At 67.5% G+C, this 20,047-nt stretch overlaps 2 protein-coding genes across 9 annotated transcripts in view; one reads left to right on the top strand and one right to left on the bottom strand.

Moving 5' to 3' along the window:
• LOC102085717 (dedicator of cytokinesis protein 2-like) overlaps nucleotides 1-20,047 on the top strand; it is a 75,158-nt gene that overhangs the window by 33,831 nt on the left and 21,280 nt on the right. The window lies entirely within an intron of this gene.
• Nucleotides 1,405-18,832, bottom strand: LOC135579297 (INSYN2B protein-like). Its single transcript, XM_065060067.1, has 4 exons — nucleotides 18,743-18,832; nucleotides 8,267-10,100; nucleotides 4,607-4,681; nucleotides 1,405-1,813 (listed from the first exon to the last, which is right to left on the bottom strand). The coding sequence occupies exons 2-4, from the start codon at nucleotides 9,745-9,747 to the stop codon at nucleotides 1,606-1,608; spliced, it is 1,764 nt and encodes a 587-aa protein (XP_064916139.1). The 5' UTR covers nucleotides 9,748-10,100; nucleotides 18,743-18,832; the 3' UTR covers nucleotides 1,405-1,605.

Below are 20,047 nucleotides of genomic sequence, written 5' to 3'. Positions count from 1 at the left end.
GCCCGGCAAGGTGTGGTCATCCGAAGCGGCATCCGGAAGCTCAGCCCTTTGCTTGAGCCCTCTTGGGCCAAGCCTGCAGGTTTGCCATGCTGGATTTGTTCCTGTTAAAGAAGTCCCAGCTAAAGGGGGCGATGAGGCCGGCGGGCAGGACGGCAGCGTTATCCCACGAGGCTGCCCGGCTCTGTGCGTGTCCCACCAACGCGCTCCGTTGCCAGCCGAGTTGCTGGTGGGTGCAGTCTCTGGCACGTGCCCGGGCACAGGCGCCTCGTGGCCAGGCCGAGCCGCTGTGCCAGACATGCCCTGGCTCTGCTGCCGAGGCTGTGCCGCGGGGCTGTGCCGGGCATGGCGAGCTCTCGGCGTTGGGGTGGGATCCGCCTGTGACCCGGCGGGACGTGTGCGGGTGGCGTCTGCATCGATGTGCTGTCAGGCTCTGCGCCCGTGCTGCTCAGCGCCGGGGGAAGCCAGAGCACAAGGAGTGCCGGGTGCGCTGTGTCTGCCTGTGACAGCTGCTTTAATGTCGCGTTGGCTCCTCCATTTGCGAGTCTCCTGGTTTGGAGGCACCAGGGTGCAGGGCACCAGCTGGTGACGCCATGGCCAAACCTTCCCGTCCTCTGTCCCCCTTGACGGACCCTGTGACTGCAATGGTCACTTGCTGTGGCGCGAGGAGGCCGGGCAATGTCCCCTCTCCGAGGCTGGTGGCCCCGCTGGCACAGCCGTGGCAGCTCCTGCGCTGGGAGCCCTGTTGCCCCATGCGTGTGGTGTCTCCCGGTGCCAGGCCCGGGCTCTGGGCACCGCTGGCCCCGGGCACACCGCAGGCTGCGGCGGCCGCGCTGGATGCACCGCGCAGGGTATGCGCTCGCTGCCTGCTGCTGCAGCTGCTCCCATCCCACACCTCGGCAAAACGAGACTGAATTTCTCTCCTCGGGGCAGCTTTGCAGAGGCTGGAGTATTTGAGCTGCTAATTTCTTTCTCCTGTAATTAGCCAGTGCATCCTGCAGCCAGTGAGGGAGTTTTCAGCCACCGGAGCGCTGGCAGCCCCAGCACGGGCTGTGCGGGGCTCGGTCCCCGGCATCAGCGCCAGATGCTGGCTGGAAGGACAGCTCTGTGCCCCGGGACTCCCCAGCCCACCCACCCACCGGGGCGCTCGGGGTCCGGTCTCTCCCCCAGCTCGGGTCCCGCAGTGACCCCACCACTTCCCACTGTCTGTGGCTGCTCCTGGTCACCCTGCAGCAGGGGCGGGGACAGGCTGGGCCCCCAGGGCTGCGGGTGCCCATGGGGACACCCGAGGCTGCTCTCGCCGAGGGGCTGTGAGTGCCCCTGGGCAGGGAAGGGCTGCTGGCCCCCTCCTCATCGTCCCCCTCCCCCAGAACAGAAGTGCACAGCTGGGAGAGGGTGTAACAAAAATAGCGTCTCTGTAGAATTTATTGAATTCTCGCTAAATACAGCTGTTGTTCCCCTTGCCTTATTTACACGGGGGCTTCAGAACATCAAACCGACCGGTTAAAAATATAAAAGCTGGTGCTACCCAAACCCTACCGTGAGCGGAGGGAGAGGAGGGGGCGGGCAGGGGGTCAGTGCTGGGACGGGGCCCGCGGCACAGCCGCCTCACAGGAACCAGAAGCACTTGCGCCGCGATTTCTTGGCGTCCAGCTTGGCCGGCGGCTTCGCCACCGGAGACAGGTCCAGCCGGGGCGGCACGGCCACCGCGGGGGAGCCGGGCGCCGCCGCGGGGGAGCCGGGCGCCGCGTGCGGCTCCATGTGGCTGAGCACGCGCTGGAAGCGGCCCTCCTGCTGCCGGAAGTCGTGCTCCACGCTGCGCAGGGACGAGGGGACAGCGTCAGCGGGGTCACCGCGCCCCCGCCGCCACGGCCCCGCGCCGCCTGCACCCCGGCACAGGCACGGGTGTGACTTTGCCTGTGATGGGCCGGGAGCCGCCGCCCGCCCTCGCTGGGGACAGGGACAGCCAGGCTCTGTGGGACCCCCGTGGCACCCCAGGGCAGGGCTGCGCATCCCTGGGGACACGGCCTCTCGTCCCACTGCTGCTGCCACCGGTCCTGTGCCCAGCGCTGGCTGGGTGTCAGGAGGTGATTCGAGGGCTGTGCCTGTCACAGCCCGGTGACGTGAGAAGCTGGGGCCCTGGGTCTGGGGACGCAAGGGGGGCTGTGTCACCCCCCGGTTTCCTGCCAGTGCTGGAGTCCCGGTGTCCCCGCAGCACCCGTGGCGTGGGCTGGCTGCCGGGGCCACGTGCCGCGTGTGTCCTCACCCGAAAGCACTCCACGTCCCCACACCAGCCACTTCCCATCGCATCAGCGAGGTGCTGCCGCATGTGCCAGGACCACGCACATGGCACAGCCACCTTGCACACAGTGCCCTGCGTGGCATGCTGGCACCTCCTGTCACCTCCCGTCACCACCTGCCACCTCCCGTCACCTCACCCTGTGAGGACACTGTCACAGCCATCTCTGGGACAAAGGCCAAGCCCTTAACGGGGGCAGCACGTGGAGGGACCCGAGTCCCCAGCACGGACACAGAGGAGGGCTTGGGGACACCATGGGGTGACGTCCCCAGGTCGGAACGCAGGCGGGCAGCTCTGTGCCCTCCCTGCGGGTGACCCGGAGGCGGGTGCTGGACGCTGCCCTCGAGCCCGGTCCTGCCCCCACTCCCCATGTCCCACCGGTGCCTCTCCCCGTCACCGGACGCAGTGAAGCCTGGGGGGAGTCCCCAGCGGGAGCCTGGCAATGACAGGAGCCACCCCCTGATGTGACATCTCTCCCCGCTGTGGTGCCGCGCAGAGACAGGCTTGTCAGTCCCAATTAGCGCTGAGCCCCCCCCGAGCTGCAGCGGGGGTCGTGGTGTCAACAGGCGCAGAACAAGAGAGGGGACGCGGCAGTGCAGGGGTGCAGGGCTGCGAGGGGCTGGTGCGCGGGGCTGGGGCACCCCCAGACCGAGGAGCCCAGGGGAGGGGACGAACCTGTCACACAGACACACAACAGCCCGGTGGGCAGCGGCACAACCGCCTGTGCACACACCGCGAGTGCTGCCCAGCGCCGGCCCTGCACGCTGCCCAGCCCTAATTAACAGCACAAGGGGAACACGCCTGGGACCCCGCCGGTGCGCAGGGGCAGCTGAGGGGCTGCACGGCCGGGGCGCACACGGACACCCCGGATTCCTGCACAGGCGGGAGTTCAGGCAGAGCTGCAGCACAGGGCCGCGGGCAGAGGGTCGTGGCGCCTTTCCCCGAGACCAACGGGCAACAAGGAGAGAGAGCAGAGGAAAGCGCCTCACACCCCGCCCAAAGGCTGGAGCTGAGGTCCCCCAGCCCTGTGCCGAGGACAGTGGCATCCATGCCCCCAAACCGGGTGCCCAAGGGTCCCGCACGCTGGCTGCTGCCGTGCGTGGGGCGGCGTCACCGTCCTGCCTGCCATGGGGCTGGCACGGCAGCTGTGCCGCTGTGCCCTGCTGCCGTCGCCCTCCCCGGCACCGCCTGGCTCTGAGCACGCTGCTGCCCGGGAGCAGCAGGGAGCCCCGAGGGCTGCTGCCAGAGACACACAGCCCCGCGCGGGCAGCCGTGCCGCCCTGCCCTAGCACGGCCCGGCTCTGCTCTGGCTCCAGGGCCATCCCCGTCCACCTGCCCTGGCGCAGCAGCCCACCTGGGGACGGTCCGTCCCAGCTGCTCAGCACCTGCTGCCACAGAGCCTGGGACCAGCGGTCCCGGCCGAGACACGGGAGTGTGTCCCCTGCTCCGCCCTGGCCACAGGTCACCCTGCGCTGCCGCAGTGCTGGTGAGCGCCCCGTCCCTGGGGCTGCACCTGCATTTCACACCCAAGTGTCTTGGCACAACAGGTGCTGCTGTCTTCCCTGCAGCCCCACAGGATCTCCTGGCAGGCGAGGGGGCCTTGGCAAAGGCCTTTCTCTGGTAAATTGGTACCTACCGGCTGCACCCACAGCCTGGCAGCGTCAGGAGATGGGGCACAGGGTCAGGAGATCACAGAACCATAGAATCATTTCAGTTGGAATAGACCCTCAGGATCATCCAGTCCAACCATAACCCAGCCTGTCCCTGCCCCGTGTCCTGAGAACCTCATGTCCGTCTGTCCAGCCCTCCAGGGCTGGTGACTCCAGCACTGCCCTGGGCAGCCTGTTCCAATGCCCCACAGCCCTTTGGGGAAGAAATTGTTCCCACATCCAACCTCAACCTCCCCTGGCGCAACTTGAGGCCGTTTCCTCTGCTCCTGGCGCTTGTTCCTGGGGAGCAGAGCCCGACCCCCCTGGCTCCAAGCTCCTTTCAGGCAGTTCAGAGATCAGAAGGTCTCCCCTCAGCTCCTGTTCTCCAGCTGAACCCCCCAGGTCCCTCAGCCGCTCCATCACACTTGTGCTCCAGCCCCTCACCAGCTCCGTTCCCTTCTCTGCACTCTCTCTAGTACCTCCAGGTCTTTCTTATGATGAGGGGATGGCGACAGGGACAGACATGTGGCGCAGGCGGGTCCCCTCCCTCCCCAGCGTGGTCCCCAGGACTCGCAAACCACCTCGCAGCCACATCAGCAGCCTGTGGGTGGAGGAGAATGGGGTCCCGCACGTGCACGGTGGTGCCAGAGCTGGCTCTCACCTATAGATGATGCAGGCGCAGTCCCGGCAGGTCCCGCAGTTGGCAATGTCCTGTCCTGTCCGGTACGAGTGTCGCCTGCAACAGAGCACAAGTGCCATGAGCCTGGAGACCCAGCGGGTCTGCCTGTACCCCCCAGCACCCCCAGGCCCCTCAGCTGCATCCTGGCTTCGTGCTCCAGCAGAGAGAGCCAGGATCCAGCTCCTCTCCCCAGATCCAGCTCCTCTCCCCAGATCCAGCTCCTCTCCCCAGATCCAGCTCCTGTCCCCAGATCCAGCTCCTGTCCCCGGATCCAGCTCCTCTCCCCTGATCCTGCTCCTGTCCCCAGATCCAGCTCCTCTCCCCAGATCCAGCTCCTCTCCCCAGATCCAGCTCCTGTCCCCGGATCCAGCTCCTCTCCCCAGATCCAGCTCCTGTCCCCAGATCCTGCTCCTCTCCCCAGATCCAGCTCCTCTCCCCAGATCCAGCTCCTCTCCCCAGATCCTGCTCCTCTCCCCAGATCCAGCTCCTCTCCCCGGATCCAGCTCCTCTCCCCAGATCCAGCTCCTCTCCCCGGATCCAGCTCCTCTCCCCAGATCCAGCTCCTCTCCCCGGATCCAGCTCCTCTCCCCAGATCCAGCTCCTCTCCCCGGATCCAGCTCCTCTCCCCAGATCCAGCTCCTGTCCCCAGATCCAGCTCCTCTCCCCGGATCCTGCTCCTGTCCCCAAATCCAGCTCCTCTCCCCGGATCCAGCTCCTCTCCCCGGATCCAGCTCCTCTCCCCTGATCCTGCTCGTGTCCCCAGATACAGCTCCTGTCCCCAGATCCAGCTCCTCTCCCCGGATCCAGCTCCTCTCCCCGGATCCAGCTCCTCTCCCCGGATCCAGCTCCTCTCCCCGGATCCAGCTCCCTGGTGCGGTGCCGGTTGGTGCCGGGCCAAGTGTGGCGCCTCTCGGCTCTGCAGATTCCGCAGCTGGTTGCAAAGCAGAGACAGGCGCAGCCAAAGCCCCAGACCCTTCCCACCTCCTCTCATCTCCACCCAGAGCTGTTCCTCCTGCCCGCGGTCACCAGGCATCTCCCCACATGGTGCCACAGGGACAGCGGGACCGTGGGCGGCACAAGGCCTGTGCGTGGCCGAGGCAGCAGTGCCCGACAGATGGGCAAGGGAGATGGGCCAGACTAATCTCCAGCCTACGCCAAACTCGGGATTTATCTCTTTTTGATGCTCTCACATCAGAGAAGCATCCTCTGCCAAGGAAGGTGCATGGGACTCAAGCTGACGAGCCCCAAAGCCCAGCTCAAGCCCAAAGCAGTCCTCGCCGCAGAGCTCTACAGAAGAGGGTATCTGCACCTCAAATAGTGCCACGACGCGTCTCTCGGTGTCCCCACGGCCTGCACGTCCCAGCTCCTGCCACCCTGTGAGTGCCGCACGTCCCCGGCTGCAGCCCCTGACACTGGGATGGGCAGCAAACCTCCGGCAGCTGCAGTGCCAGCCCGGTGCTCCCGAGCTGGCAGCCCCCTGTGCCGCGGCCGGCCCAGCTCCCGCTGCCGGCACAGAGCCACCAGCTCCGGGAAAAGGGTCCCGGTGCCTCTCCCTGCTCAGCAGCCTCTGACCTGACTCGTGTGCCTCTGCAGCCCCCCGGGTACCGGGGCCGTGCGGGGCTGTGCCGAGGAGCCCCCCGCAGCCCCCGGCACCGCAGCAGCGCCGGCGGGCGCTCCCCGGTGCTGCCCGACGCCAGCTGCTCTCAGAGCTGCACGCAAGGGCCCTGTGAGACGCTTTTGGGCGCCTTGCAGACCCCGTCTCTGTTGCCCTCTCCAGCCAAGCAGGCTGCGGCTCCTGGGGGCTGCTGAGCAGACACCCCCGTGCCCCACATAGCAGTCACATTTTCCTGGTTAAATCTTTCCCTGTTACTTGACCTTGATCATGATTGTTCTCAGCCCTTGGAAACTAGGTCTTTTAATGCACCAAATTATGTATTACAATTGGGATTATACTCCCAGCACATAAATTAGATCATGATACCTTTTATATATAGAGAGAAGGTAGATAAATACGTGTGTGTGCGGGTATCTGCTGCTGTAGAAGCTGCGCATCTCTAGCAGGATGAGCTCTGGCGCTCGGGTGGGTGTTCGGTGGGGGCTGTTGCTGGCGCAGACGCCGGGACCCTGTGAGGACACGTTGCACCGCGAGCGGTGCCGGGGCTGGCAGCACCGCGCTGGTGCACAGCGGGTGCCCCGGAGCCACCGCGCGTCTGCAGGACGCTGACCCGCGGCAAATGAGGCCGCGCTGTTCCGCAGCACCAGGACACGCGGATAATTCTTGATGTGATTTCCTATCCCACTCCTTATGTCTCCGGGCACTTTGTTTGCTCATTTGGCTGCAACAGTATATGGAGCCGGGATCTTAATTAATCGGCCTGCAGTGAAGCTAAAGCCGCTCCCGAGCAGACAAGCTCAGTCCTGACCAGGGGAGCACCCCTGCGCCCCCGCGGGCCCCGCTCGGCAGGTGCCCCCGCAGGGCAGCAGACGCCAGCCCCGGCCCTGGCACTGCTCTCGGCTCCCGTCGCAGCGGCAGCAGCACCGCGGTGCTTGCCCACCAGCAATGCTTTGCCAGCTCTCTGCTCTGCTAAGCCCGGCGGGCGCAGGAACACAAGCGGGTGCTGCACCCCGGGGCGCCGGGTTGCGCCGGGCTGTGCCGGGCCGCTGGTGCTGCCCCTGTGCCCGGGAGAACGGGACCCAGCCCTGAACACGCTCCCCCGTGAGAGCCCGGCTGTGCCGCGCCGGGCAGCAGCGGCCGGGGAAGGAACAGAGGCGAGCAGGGCGGCCGGGACATGGGCACTCAGGGCACCGGGAAGGGCCGTGGCAGCCGGTGCCCCAGGGCTGCTGGTGGCTCCAGTTGTGCCGCACACACGGGCTGCGCCCGTGGCTGGGCAGCCTGTGCCGGGGGGACCGCGGTGCTGCCCACCCTGCTGGAACACCCCGTGGGCTCACACGCTCTCGGTCACCTTTATCGTCCCTAATTGGAAGGGGGTACTTAGCAGTCATTTGTTTTAGATAAAACAAACACGTGCACAGGCATCGGGTCAGGACTACCCAGCGCCGCCCATCTGGCAAGTCCAGATATCCCCCGCATGCCACCCCATGTCCCCAAAACCAAACCAGACACCAACACCACTGTGGCACGCGCCAAGTTCGGTGTTCCAGCAGGGTGGGGCCCCCTCAGTCTGTGAGGCCAAACTAACGAACTGCCAGCCTAACGAGCACTCCTGTCCCGGTGCCCAGGGCTCTGCCCACAGGGCAAGGGATGCTCCACGTCACCTCTGTCCAGGACCAGGGACTCCGGTGGCCCCGTCCCCCGAGCCCCGCTCTGGGAGCGCAGGGGCAGCTCTGCTGGTGCGTCAGTTACAGCCAACATGGGCACAGCAGCTGCACCGGAGCCGGGCAGGGGCCCAGCTCCCGTTGTCCTCTGGTCTGCACCCCTGCACCTTCCCCAGGCACTGGGCGGGTGCCCCGGGCACAAGAAGGACAAGCCGGGGCGGGTGGGGCGTTGCACCGAGACACGGTGCCACACGCATGGACGGTGGCTCCTGGCACCCAGGGGCAGCAGCACCCAAATCTCTGGCAGGGCCCCCCCCGTTTTCCATCTGCCCCCCTGAACATCAGCGTCCCCGGTCCCCTGCTCACCCGTCCCGCTGGGCCTCCTTCTTCTCCAGGTCCTGGATGACGTCCAGCAGCACGCGGATGGTTTGCTGGCTGGTCTCCAGCACCCCTTCCAGGGACTGCAGCTGGGACTGCAGCTCCCCCTGCGCCCCGGGCCCCCGCGGGGCCTCTCCCTGAGATGTCTGGGCGTCCTCATCCCCCGCCGGTGGTCCCTTGGCTGCCACCACCAGCTGCAGCAGGTCCTGGACGTGGCGCAGCGTCTCCGACTGCTCGGCGGTGAGGCAGGGCTGCCCGTGCCGGGGGATCTCCGGTGCCCACCCAGCTGGGTGCGTCCCCCCGCCGGGACCCGGCGGGGCTGGGGGCAGCGGCTCCCTGGGCCCCTCCAGTCCTGCGCGGCCGAGCCCGGGCTTGGCGGCACGGAGCTGGCTGCAGGCGCTGCGGGGATCCCGACAGCCGAGCGCAGCTGGTGTCTTCTCCGGCGTGGCGGTGGCAGAGCCGTGCCAGCCCGGTGCTGGTGGCGTGGGGGCTGGCGAGGTGCAGCAGGGCCCCCCCCGGGGCGTGCCGCAGAGCTGGTGCTGGGGTGGCGGGGTGCCCTGAGCTGGCTGGCGGAGGCCATGGGTGTCCGTGGCGGGGCTGGGCGGCTGGCGCGGTGGCGAGGGCTGGGGCAGTGGGTGCCCGCGGGGCAGGATCCGCTCTGAGTCGCTGCGGCCGAGCCCCCGCGGCCGGGCGGTCGGCTGGGGCTGAGCGCAGGGCACCGAGGCCGGGCGCGGGGGGGCCCGGTGGCTGCCCCCGGGGTTCGCCCGGAGCCGGGCGCAGACAGCGGGTGGCGGGCATGGCTCTGGGGAGCAGCTTTGCACCGGGGCGGTGCAGCGGGCAGCGGGGCACCCAGCCGTGCCCGGATAGGGGGGACAGGGATCCCTGGGCGGTGGCAGGCTGCGCGCTGCGGCGCGCTGGGCGAGGGCTGTGGCGTGATCGCGGGCGAGAAGGCTGCCGGGCAGCTGTGGGGGCACAGCGTGGCCGGTGCCGGTGGGCACAGCCACCCCTGGGCACCGGGCACTCCCCAGGGCAGCCAGCAGCACTGCATCCCTGGCCACGTCGCAGGCGCTGCTGCTGCGGGGCTGGGGGCCCAGGAAGGGCTTCTGGAGGCTGGGGGAGGTCTGGATGGCGGTGCTCATGCAGGCCTTCCTGGGCATGGGCAGCGTCAGCGAGCCCGGCTGCGCCTGGGGCCAGCTGCGCCGCGAGGCACGGAGAGCCGCCGGCTCAGGGGCGTCCCTGGGGGGCGGCGAGGCACGTGGGGTGTTGGGGCTGGGGGTGGCCGCGGGCCCCTCACTGCCCTCCACCAGGTCCTTGAAACGGACCTGCTGCGTGCGGTTGCGCCGGCGCCGGAGGCGACTCTCGATGTCGGGTGAGTCGCGGTTGAGCAGCACCGAGCGCACCGTCATGGCTTTCTCCTGGCCTCCCTCGCCGGTAGGGACCGGGCTGGGCCGCGGCTCGCGGCTCACCATGGCTCAGGGCCCCGGGGCCGCTGCCCTGCGGCCAGGTGCTGTGGCAGGGCAGGGGGGCCACGCACCGGTGGCCGGAGCCCAGGGCTGCGCCCGTCCCCGGAGCTGCCCAGGGCAGCGGGCGGCCTCATCCCGCGCCGCCGCAGAGAGGGGACGCTGCGCGGGAGGGCGAGGGGCCGCCGGGCATGCTGCCACCGCCCGGCCCTACAGCCCCCGGCTCGCTGCCCCTGCAGCCCTGCCCGCTGCTGGGCCCCCCCGCTGGCGCCGGCTGCCCATGGTCTGTCTGCTCAGTGTCCCCTGCCGCGGGCGGCCCACGGCACCAGGCGCTGGCTGTCCCTGCCCATGGCTCCTGGCACCTGCAGGGACAGAGAGAGCAGTGTCAGCCCCGGCCCCCCATCGCAGCGTTTCCCCCCCTGAATCCCCCCTCAGCATCCCCCACACAGTGTCCCCCTCAGCGTCCCCGCACGCCCGCTGCCCTGTGCCGCGCTGCCAGCCCCACCATCACCAAACGCGAAGAGACAAGCTTTGATCTCTGGCACTGCATCTTCAGCACAAAGAGAGGGAAAAGAAAGAAACCCCTTTAGCATAAACACGTTACAAGTTCACAGCTCAAACCAAGCAGAAGCAGCTGTTAAAAATAGCGGGGCCTCGCCGGGGCGGTGCGCGCGCAGCGGGGGCAGAGCGGGGCGGCAGCGGCTGCCGCGCGGGACGGGGCACTCGGGGCACCGGCTCTGCTGGGGCTGGACAGCGCGTGGGGCTCCCAACCTGCGTGGAGCACGGCTGGGGTGGGCACAGGGGACCCGTTGTACGCGGGACATGGCCAGACTGGGTACAGGGGACATGTCCTGAGCGGGGCACGGCTGGGGTGGGCACGGGGGACCCGTCGTATGCAGGACATGGCCAGACTGGATACAGGGGACGTCCCGAGTGGGGCACGGCTGGGGTGGGCACGCGGGACCCCCCTGGGGGTGTGGAGGGTTGGTGGGGCTGCAGACATGGGGGACCAGCTCTGTGGGGAGACTGTGGCACAAGGACACTGAGCCACTTCGGGTGCGTGAGAACCAGCCGAGAGGGAGAACAGACACGGTGACTTCGGTGAGGTGGTGATCGCTCCCTCCACCTGCCCCGGAGAAGGGCGACTGCTGGGGTCTCTGCAGCGCTCGCCCCCGGCTCTGCCACAGGGCTGTGGTTGGGGAGGCTGCTGCCCCCGGCACACCACACTGCCCTGGCCTGTCGCACCGCGGAGCACGGGGTGCACACAGGAGCCCTGCTGAGATGCCCCCAAGGTGCAGCAGAGCCTGAGTGCTCATTTTAGGAAGTGGAGCAGGGACAGGGCAGGTGAGATGGGGTGCCCGGTGGGCAGCAGCGCTGCTTCGCGCGGCGGTTCGGTCTCACAGCATTCAATGGCTGCGGACACCCAGAGGTACCTGTGACATGGGGGAGGAGCAGAGCAACGTGGGGTTCCCCACGGCATGGGCTCAGCACTCACACCATGGACTCACCCCTCGCACCACGGACTGACCCCTCGCGCTACAGACTCAGCCTTTGCACCACGCCACTTCCCGCATCTCGCAGCCCCGGAGCACGGCCCCTGCTCCCCGGTGCCCCCGCGCCCCGCTGGGCACACGGAGCGGAGCCTGCTCGCTCCGCAGCCCTCCTGCCCTCTGTGCAGACAGACACACGGCCCCAGCCAGCTTCCCTGGCCCCCTCACGTCGCTCCCACTATAAGGAACCTGCTGAATCAGCACAGCACCCGCAGTCACCCCACGCTGCCGAGGAGCAAAGGTCCTGAGCACTGACCGTGCCGGTGCCCGGCACCAGCCCAGCGGAGTGGGGGTGACGCAGCCCCCAGCCCCTGCTCCAGCACCCCCGACGCTAGTCAGGATGCTGCTCCACGCACCACCCAGCCGCCCGGCACCTCCCTCCCGAGACTGGAGCCGTGCCCAGACAGCGGGAGATGCTTGTGAGGCAGGACGCGACGGAGACGCGGCGCAGGGACGGCCACCTCGTTAGTATGGACAGCAACAGGTGGCGGAGCGAGCTCCAGGACGGAGCCAGCGCCTGCCCCGTGCTGCTGCAGCCTGGACAGCCCTGCAGGACGGGGCAGAGCCCAGGGGACAGCGAGGGGCTGCGGGGACAGCCCGTCCCCAGGCCCTGCCACAGCCACAGCGTCACCTCTCCCGCTCACGCTGCAGCGACGGCCGGTGCCGGGGCTCAGCATCCCTGGCGAGGGCATGGCGCCCAGTGGCAGAGGGGACATGGCTGTCACCTCTCCGCGCCAGACTGACCTCCTGAGCACGGCCTGGGACAGCGCAGCAGGCTGAGTGCTCCCGGAGGGCAGCCGGCACGTGGCCAGCCTGTTCCAGAGGCTTCCTCAACGGGAGCACTAATGGGCACAGGGCTCCAGGAGCCACTCCGGCAACTGCGCACGAGGCAAGAGCACCCCTGGCACAACCCGAGCACAGATATGGCCCCACGAGGCGACGGGGACCCCACCGAGGCACGGCTGGCGGCAGAGCGAGACGAGGCCCTCGCTGCCACGCAGCGAACACGACGCTGTCAGTCAGCGGGGCCTCCGCCGAGGCGCCCGTGCCTGCGAACCGCACCGCCGGAGAGATCAGAGACGAGCCACAAGGACACAGAGAAGGGCTATAAATTATACATGTACCAGCTCCAGTTGGGAGCAGCTCTGAGGATGTCAGACACCGAGAGCTGGGACCCTCCCCCTTGTCCCTCTGCGGATGCTTTTTGGCACGGTTGGATTTGTGCCGAATCTGGGCGGTTTGCAGCATGCCGGTACCTCGGAGTGCTGATGCCGAGTTCTGCTGCAGGATGGAGCCAGGAACGTGCAGCCCAGCGCTGTGGAACCTGATGGCCCCTCCTGCAGTGAATCCTCGAGCATATTCACTGGGAAATGGCTCTCGGCCCCTGTTCCCGGGGCCATGCGCTCACCCACAGCCCACACGTGTCTGGCCACCCCACCGATGTATCACGTGTCCGGCGCACAGCTCCGGTCCCTCGGGGCTGCCATGGCTCCTTTCCCCGGGGGACAGCGGGGACAAGGCGTGCAGGGAGGGCACGGCTGAAGGAGACCTGTCCTGGCTGCCGTGCCGTGGCTGATGCTGGTCCCCAGGCGCCCTGCGCCCGCGGCTCTCAGGACAGCTCTCACCGGCCGGGGGACACGGCTGCCAGCCCCAGGTGGCCGGGGGACCGGGCTGGGAGCGTGACAGTCACAGCACGTACCAGCCACAGCAGCCAGGACGGGGCCTGGGAGAACACGGCTGATCAAACCCGTTTGCTGTCTGGTTTGATGAGTTTCCAAGTTTGGTCGATGAAGGTAAAAGCCCCGATGGAGCAGACTCAGATTTCTGAGAGGCATTTGACATTTCGACAAAGCAAGCGGAATAATATGAAAGCAATGTGGCACGCATTAGATGGATTAAAGACGGCTAACCAGCACGTTTCAAGACATAATCATCCGGCGACCGTCGCCAATTAGCCGCGCTCCGGCCCGGGTCCCGCAGAGGGGCGGCCGCCCCGCGCAGCCGCTGCCTCTCACCAGCACCGAGAAAACGTGCGGATCATCCCCAGCTGAGAGGGCGAGGCAGGAAAGGACCAAGGCAGAGGCGGGGGAGGAGCACGGAGCAGACGCCGTGCAGCAGGGGTCTCTGCTGCGGGGGCCTTGGGCAGCAAAACACTGAAAACCGGGGCTCAGCACAGTCAGGAGTGGCCAGTCAGGACTTTCTTAAAACGTGGGGCCAGCCAGCGCTCCAGCAGCTCGAAAGGATTTGCACGGCGGCGGATCCTCCGTCTTGGCAATTTTTTTAAGGTCTGAGTGTTTTTGTCCTGTAGTTCTCGTGAATGAGGTGAGGCAGCAGGTCACATCAGATGATGAACGGATGAAACCAGACGACGCCACTCTACTGCAATAGATGACACGGGTGCTTCAACGACGGGCTCTCGGTTCAGCTGTGAGTGACGTCTCTGCTGAACAAGCCCAGGAGCTGCCAGGGACGGTTTCCTACGACCTGCCCACGGACACCGCTGCACATCGGGTGCCGGCTCCCACGCAGCCCTCAGATCGTCCTCGCTGCCCGCAGACATCAAACGCTCCTCAGAACCAGGGGCTTTGTGAGCAGGGCCGGGGCTCCGCACCCTGCGTCAGCCCGGCTGCCATCCCGGCCCTTCAGGTCCGTGAACCTGCCGTGACACTTGGGATGGCGGGTCCGAACCCCGGTCCTCACCACCCTGTGCTCTGCGGTGCCGTCAGCTCCTGCTGCCGCTGCAGTGGGCTTGTGGGTCCCCTGGGAGAGCCAGTGGCTCTGTGACTGGGGCACCCGATGGTGAATTTTGTGAGACAGAGACCCTAAATCTTGTGGGTTTGTATCTTGAGATTCACGTCTCCGGGGCTGCAGGGAGCTCAGAGGAACGGAGCCCTGCGGAGTGCGGGGGCAGCCTCCAGCTGCCTCCTCCTCCTCCTCCGGGGCAGCAGGGCCCAGCTCAGCTCTTCCTCCCGGCTCGGGCTCGGGAGGGACGAGGAGGCTGCCGGGCACTGCCGGCCGCGGCCACCGAGCAGCAGGGCCAGGGGCACCGGGGGACCGCCCAGCTGCCCCGCAGCCACCAGCAGTCCTGCCCGCCCCCGGCCACCCATCCTCCACCTCGCCTTCCTGGCAATGTCTGTGGCAGAGGGAGAACCAGAGCAGACACATAAATCTTCTCCTCAAGACGCAGGAAGCTGGGAGATTAGATTTATGAGGAGGAAGTCATATTCTCCGGGAACGGCAGAAGAGAACAGCTAATTACCCAGCTCCACTCGCTGGGTACAACGGCTCCTCCTGGGACAAGACCTTTGCTTCCCCCGGTCCCTGGGAGGGACAGGGGTGCAGGTGGTGCTGGAGGATGAGGCATTCGCTCTTGGCCGAGCACCAGCAGGAGCCGGGCTCAGGACACAGCCCTCAGCAGCAGAGCTTAATCCCGCTTTGGCTCCGAGAGGGCTCGATGTGTTTGTACTCAGATTGGAGCATCTGTGGGACCTGCAGTTGGAGGACTAAGAGCATCTCCTCGGGCAGCGAGCAAACCCCAAATCTGGTTCCTCGCTGTGGAAGGCCCGCCACGAAGCCAGCTCGTGGCCTGCCCTCGTGGTTCTCTTGGAGGCTGTTCCAGCGCCCGGCGGTTCGCAGGCCTTCTCGTTTCCTGCAGGCACTTAATCACGGCCAGGCACACCGCCGGTGCTCGCGCCAGCACCGCGCTCCCGCCGAGCGCTCCGCTCCCTGCTCCGCGTCCTCGTGCACTCACGGACAGGACGAACGTTCTCCGTACGGCCACGCTCTGCAGGACGCAGCAAAGCCTGCTCCGCCAGGATCCCCAGGGCCAGCTCCCTGTCTCCCTGTGGCCCCCGCAGCCTCCTCCACACCTGCGGCACTCGAACCTCCTCCCTCCCAGAGGGTTCGGGTACTCGTGCTCTGCAGACACTCCGGGCTCTGCTGCAGACAGCGCACTGGCCCGGCTGAGGCACGGGTACGGTCCCTGTGCCGGGCAGTGCCCGGGGTGCCCCATGCTCTGCAGTACCCCGGCACCATTGCCAGGGCCTCCGGGGAGTCACCGACACCTGGTCCTCCCTGTGCTGGCCGGGGCTGGTGCAAGCAGCAGATCGCGTGAGCCGAGGGATCCGCGCGTCGCTATTCAGGTCACTGTCTGAAGTGCTCTGCGGAACGTTAGTCACTCCCCGCCACGCGGCCCAGGAGACGGCTCTTGGCACCCGCTGGAGCAGGGACCCCGTCACCCCAGCCCCACAGTGCCAGCACCCCCGGGCACCCTGCGGCACCTCTCTGGGGCTGCATGAGGCTCCCGGCCGCCCTTGCCATGCACCACGGTGGATGCCCCATGGAAGGGATCCCAGCAACGAGGGACAGAGCAGCAAGCACCTCCTCCCACCACACAGAGGTCGTGGACTCGCACTCGCATCGCTCTGTCAGCTACAGATACGCTGGTACTGTCAGACAGAGACTTGATGTGGTCAGGAGACACAGCCAAGCACAAAGCTTCAGAAACCTGCAGCAGGCAAATATTCCTCTGTCTCCCGTGGATGCTAATAGGGCTGTCGTGGCAGTCGTGTCTCTGTTCCTGGTGCTGCCCGCTTGCTCCCACCTCTCCTTGCCCGCACAGGAGCACTGGTGTCAGCATTTCAAAGGGCACCTGAAGAGGCAGGGTGACCTGTGCACAGGAACACGGGCAGACCGTGGCACACAGCCCGTATGGAGCAGGACGAGGTCAGAGGACCCACGTCCTCCTCGGCCACCCCCGTGGAGGAGCCGGTGGGCATCCTTGGCACCGCGGCTCAGCACCTTTCCCAGGGGCTACCAGAGGGGCCACCGCGGGAGGAGCAAACGCCCTGTCTGGCTGCTTCCTTCCCAACAAACGTGGCGTGGGCGCTGTCACATTCCTCCGTATCCCAAGACGCCTTGCGTGGCCGCACGGATGTGAGACCCAGCGCAGAGAGTGGCAGAGCTCGGCCGGTGCCCAGCACCAAAGCATGCAGGCTCTGCTGGCGCCTCTGACACACTGCTCCTGCAGGGGCGACAGGGCAGGGGAAGCAGGACACGGCCCAAAGGCTTTGGCCACCGGACCTGCGGCTCATCACAAGTGTTCCCGCAGCCCCGCGCTCCCTGGTGAGGAACGCTGCACCCGGACAGGAATGCTGCACCCGGTGAGGAATGCTGCACCCCTCGGGGAAGGCGCTTGCGCCCATCTGGAGCCAAACGGCCCCAGCGAGCGGAGCAGCCGGCGGGCCTGGGGAGCCCTGGCAGACTGGGACTCCGTGTGCTCCTCCACATGCCAGAAATCTCGTTAGGAAGCCACAAGCTGTCCACAAAGCACACTATGGAGAAAGCTGGAAAGGCTTCGCTGCCCAGCAGCTCACGGAGGCGACAGCAGCATCGCGGCTGACCCTGCGTGCAGCAGTGCGGGCGCAGTGTCCCCCCGCAGCCCCGTCCCACCGCGCTCGCCCGGCGCAGCGGCCGCTGCGGCTGCAGCCTCCCGGCACAGGTAGGGAGAACGCCATCTCAGAATACCAATTCCTGCCTTTAAGTGGATTCCCAATGCCATCGAGCAGCCACCCCCTCCCCCTGTACGAGCTTTAGACAACACCGGCTTCTGGGGGAAATTAGGAATTAGCAAGTGTCTTTCTTTGCTGTGTGCCTCGGTTTCCCCACCAACTAAACAGCTGGGATGACACAGACCATCCTTGTAAACAAGTAAGAGAGACTCCGTCCAAAAGCACCAGTCAGGACCAAGACAGTATTGTTACTACAGAAGGGAATAGACCCACTAATTATTTGTGGCCTCTGGATGCTACCAAACTATTAAATAGTTATAATAATTACAATTCATGAAGAAGATAACCTAAAGGAGCCTCTGCATTTAAATCCTCTCCACTCCTCGGAGTGCACGGGAAGGACCAAACGGTTCCTGCAGAGCAGACGTGCTGGGGCAGGACAGCAGGAGCACAGCCGGCGGTCCCCAGCGCCCCTGCCCCGCGGCTGGCCCAAGGGCTCACCGCTGTGCCCGGGAGGTGGCGAGTGAGGACCCTGCCCGAGTACAAGCTGGCGAGGTTGCTCCGTGCCTCGGAGAGCAGCCCGGCCGACACAGCTGTCCCCATCGGGCACGCACGGCAAAGCCCGGGTCCCGGCGATTACTCAGACGTGTCTGCCCCATGCTCCCAACAGAAAACGGCTCCACAGAGACCCCTTCTCCAGGCTCCGCCCGCACCCCCGCCAAGAGCCGCGGCTCCAGCTGCGTTTTGTGCGCACTCCTGCGGGGAGGAGAGGGGCTGGAGCAGCCCCAAGAGCTGCACACGCCGGTTTCATGGGGAGCAGCTGGGGCTGTACCCAGCTCCGCTCCCGCCTCAGCGGCTGCCGGAGTCCCGCTGGCAGAACGCAAAGGCCTTGAGCGCAGAGCACGGCGCTGGGAAGCTGCTGGGAGCAACGTGGGCTGAATCCCTCCAGCCCGAGCAGCCGTACCCTCGGCCGGCATCAGCGCGGCGTGCGCTACACAAAGTGACATCCCCGGGATCACGCGTGCACACGTGTCAGCCCAACACAGCCCAGGCTGATGGACGCGCCTCCTAACGAGGGCGAGCAGAGCGCCAGCCAGCCGGGCCGAGCGGCGCCCGGAGCGCGGCTCCGTCCCACAGCCCCGCTCCGGGCTGCTGCGAGCGGAGCTGCCGCGGCCGGGGCGGCACCGCGGGCAGGCGGAGTGGGCAGCGAGGCGGGGGCCTGGCCCGGGGGTCTCCTCAGGGGTTTATCTCCCTTGGTTGCACTCCACGCCACCGCCCCCGGTGTGGCTGTGTCCCCCTGAGACCCCGGCCATGGCGGCCAGCGGCTTGCTCGGTGCCCGGTGTCGCCAGCCCCCTGGGTGCGGGTGCCCAGGGCAGGGTGCCTGGCACGGGGCGCTCGGGGCGGGTGTCACCGGCTCCTTGGTTGCGGGGCATCCCGTGCAGCTCCGGCTCCGTGGCGGGGCAGACGAGGAGGAGACTCGGGGAGCGCAACGGGGTCGGGCACCGCGCACCGGCGGAGGGGTGGATGGGGCACGAACGCCCGGGCACCGGGGTCCCGCCCGCCCATCCCGGCTCCCCGCCCCGGCCACCGCAGCGCCCGAACCGCCCCGGAGTTCCCGCCCCGCCGCGGGTCCTGGTCTGCGGGCTCCCTGAACCGCTTCGCTCCGGCCGCAGGGTCCCCGCCCAGCCCCGGCGTCCCCGGCCGCGGGTCCCGCTGCCCCGGGTCGGGGCTGCCGCGCCTCTCCAGGTGCCCGCGCCGCCCGCGGTCCCGGTCCCGGTCCCGGCCCGGGTACCTCCCGGGTGCCCCCCCGGCGCTGCCGACGCAGGGAGCGGGCGCCGCAGGGCCGATGCCCACAGAGCCGAGCCGAGCCGAGCCCGGCCCGGCCGCCGCCCCGCTCCGCTCCGCTCCGCCGCCCGCGGCCCCGTTCCCAGCCCGCGCGGTACCTGGTGCTCGGCGGTAGCGGCGCGGGTCGGACGGCGGCGGGCGCGGAGCACGGCGGGGCGGAGCCGCGCGGGATCGCCGGTACCGGGGCGGGGCCGGCGGGGGCGGAGCCCGGCCGGGTCGGAGCCGGTGGCGGCGCCGGAGCGGCGGGCGGGCGGTGACGGTGGGGCTGCCCGGACGTGGGGTCGGGGTACCCGCGGGGAGGCCCGCGGCGGGGAACGCGCCTGGGAGCCGTGCCGTCCCGGCCCGTACCCGCCGTGCCCCGCAGCCCGGTACCGGCAGCCTGCCGCCGGGCCCGGCTCACCGGGCGGTGCGGTGGCTGCACTCCCGGAGCATCCGCTGCCCCGCGGGGGCTGCGCCGGCGCCGCAGCAGCTGGTGCGGTGGCTCCGGGAGGTGCTGGGCAGCGGGACTGTGCCTCGGCTGGGGCGGTCTGGGACCATTCATGTCTGTGACTGCCCGGGGCGTTTGGGGACCGTGTGCTGGGCGGCCCCTGGGACTGGTTCCCACACGTGTGCCATCCACAGGACAAGCCACATCCGTGTGTGTAGCACTGCTTCCATGTGTGGCTCCCAATAATGTAATTTAAATGTAAATACAGTTTCCCCCGAAGAAGGTGTAGGCTGTGCAGGGAGTTCACCTGAATCTAATTCTAGCAGCCACCAGAGCAGCTCTTTCCACATGACTGAGCTAATCTCATCAAATCCCCAGAACAGCCTGTCTTGCTACAAAAGTTTCCTCCTGTCGCTTCCTCCTGTCACTTTCTGGCCTTGCCCCACGTCCCCTGTGACATCCCCCCTTCTGTCCGCGGTGATGGTGGGTGATGTCCACCCCTGGCTGGCACGTGAAATGTCCCCAGAACCTCAGCCGGGGCTTGGGCTGTGCAGCTCTGCCCGGGGGCTGCACGGCTGGGCGGTGGCCGTGGGGACGGGGACCCTGACCCGAGGGCTCTGTGGTGACATGGACACGAATGCTCAGGGAACGCGGGTGGATTTGTGGTACTTCCCCACTTTGCCGGTGCCCGGTGCTTGGTCCCTTGCAGGGTGCGGGGTGGTGGGAGCAGGTCACGCTGCGCCGTGAGGAGGAACCCGCTCCAGCTTCCCGGAGAGCTGTGCTGGCTGGCATTCCCGGGGCAGCCGGTACCGTGTGTCTGCAGGACCGCTGCGGCGTGCGCGGCCTCCCGGTGCGCAGGGGTGATCAGCAGGGAAGCCGCAGCTCTGCGCCTTCACTTTGATGCTGAAAGCACTGGGATCTCTTGGGGTTTTATTTGTTCGCTTTTCACAAAATGATTCCCTGCAAACCGGCCCGT

The sequence above is a fragment of the Columba livia genome, chromosome 4 (assembly GCF_036013475.1).
Source record: "Columba livia isolate bColLiv1 breed racing homer chromosome 4, bColLiv1.pat.W.v2, whole genome shotgun sequence".
NCBI lineage: Eukaryota > Metazoa > Chordata > Aves > Columbiformes > Columbidae > Columba > Columba livia.
Note: the sequence above shows the minus strand (reverse complement) of the source record. Positions and strands in the feature narration are given on the sequence as shown.

Excerpts from the sequence above, each read along its gene's own strand:
- LOC135579297 (XM_065060067.1), bottom strand. The coding sequence starts at position 9,747 with ATGGTGAGCCGCGAGCCGCGGCCCAGCCCGGTCCCTACCGGCGAGGGA. Across the intron at positions 4,682-8,266 it reads AAGGAGGCCCAGCGGGACGG|GCGACACTCGTACCGGACAG; the intron begins GTGAGCAGGGGA and ends GCTCTGTTGCAG. Across the intron at positions 1,814-4,606 it reads TGCGCCTGCATCATCTATAG|CGTGGAGCACGACTTCCGGC; the intron begins GTGAGAGCCAGC and ends GTCCCTGCGCAG.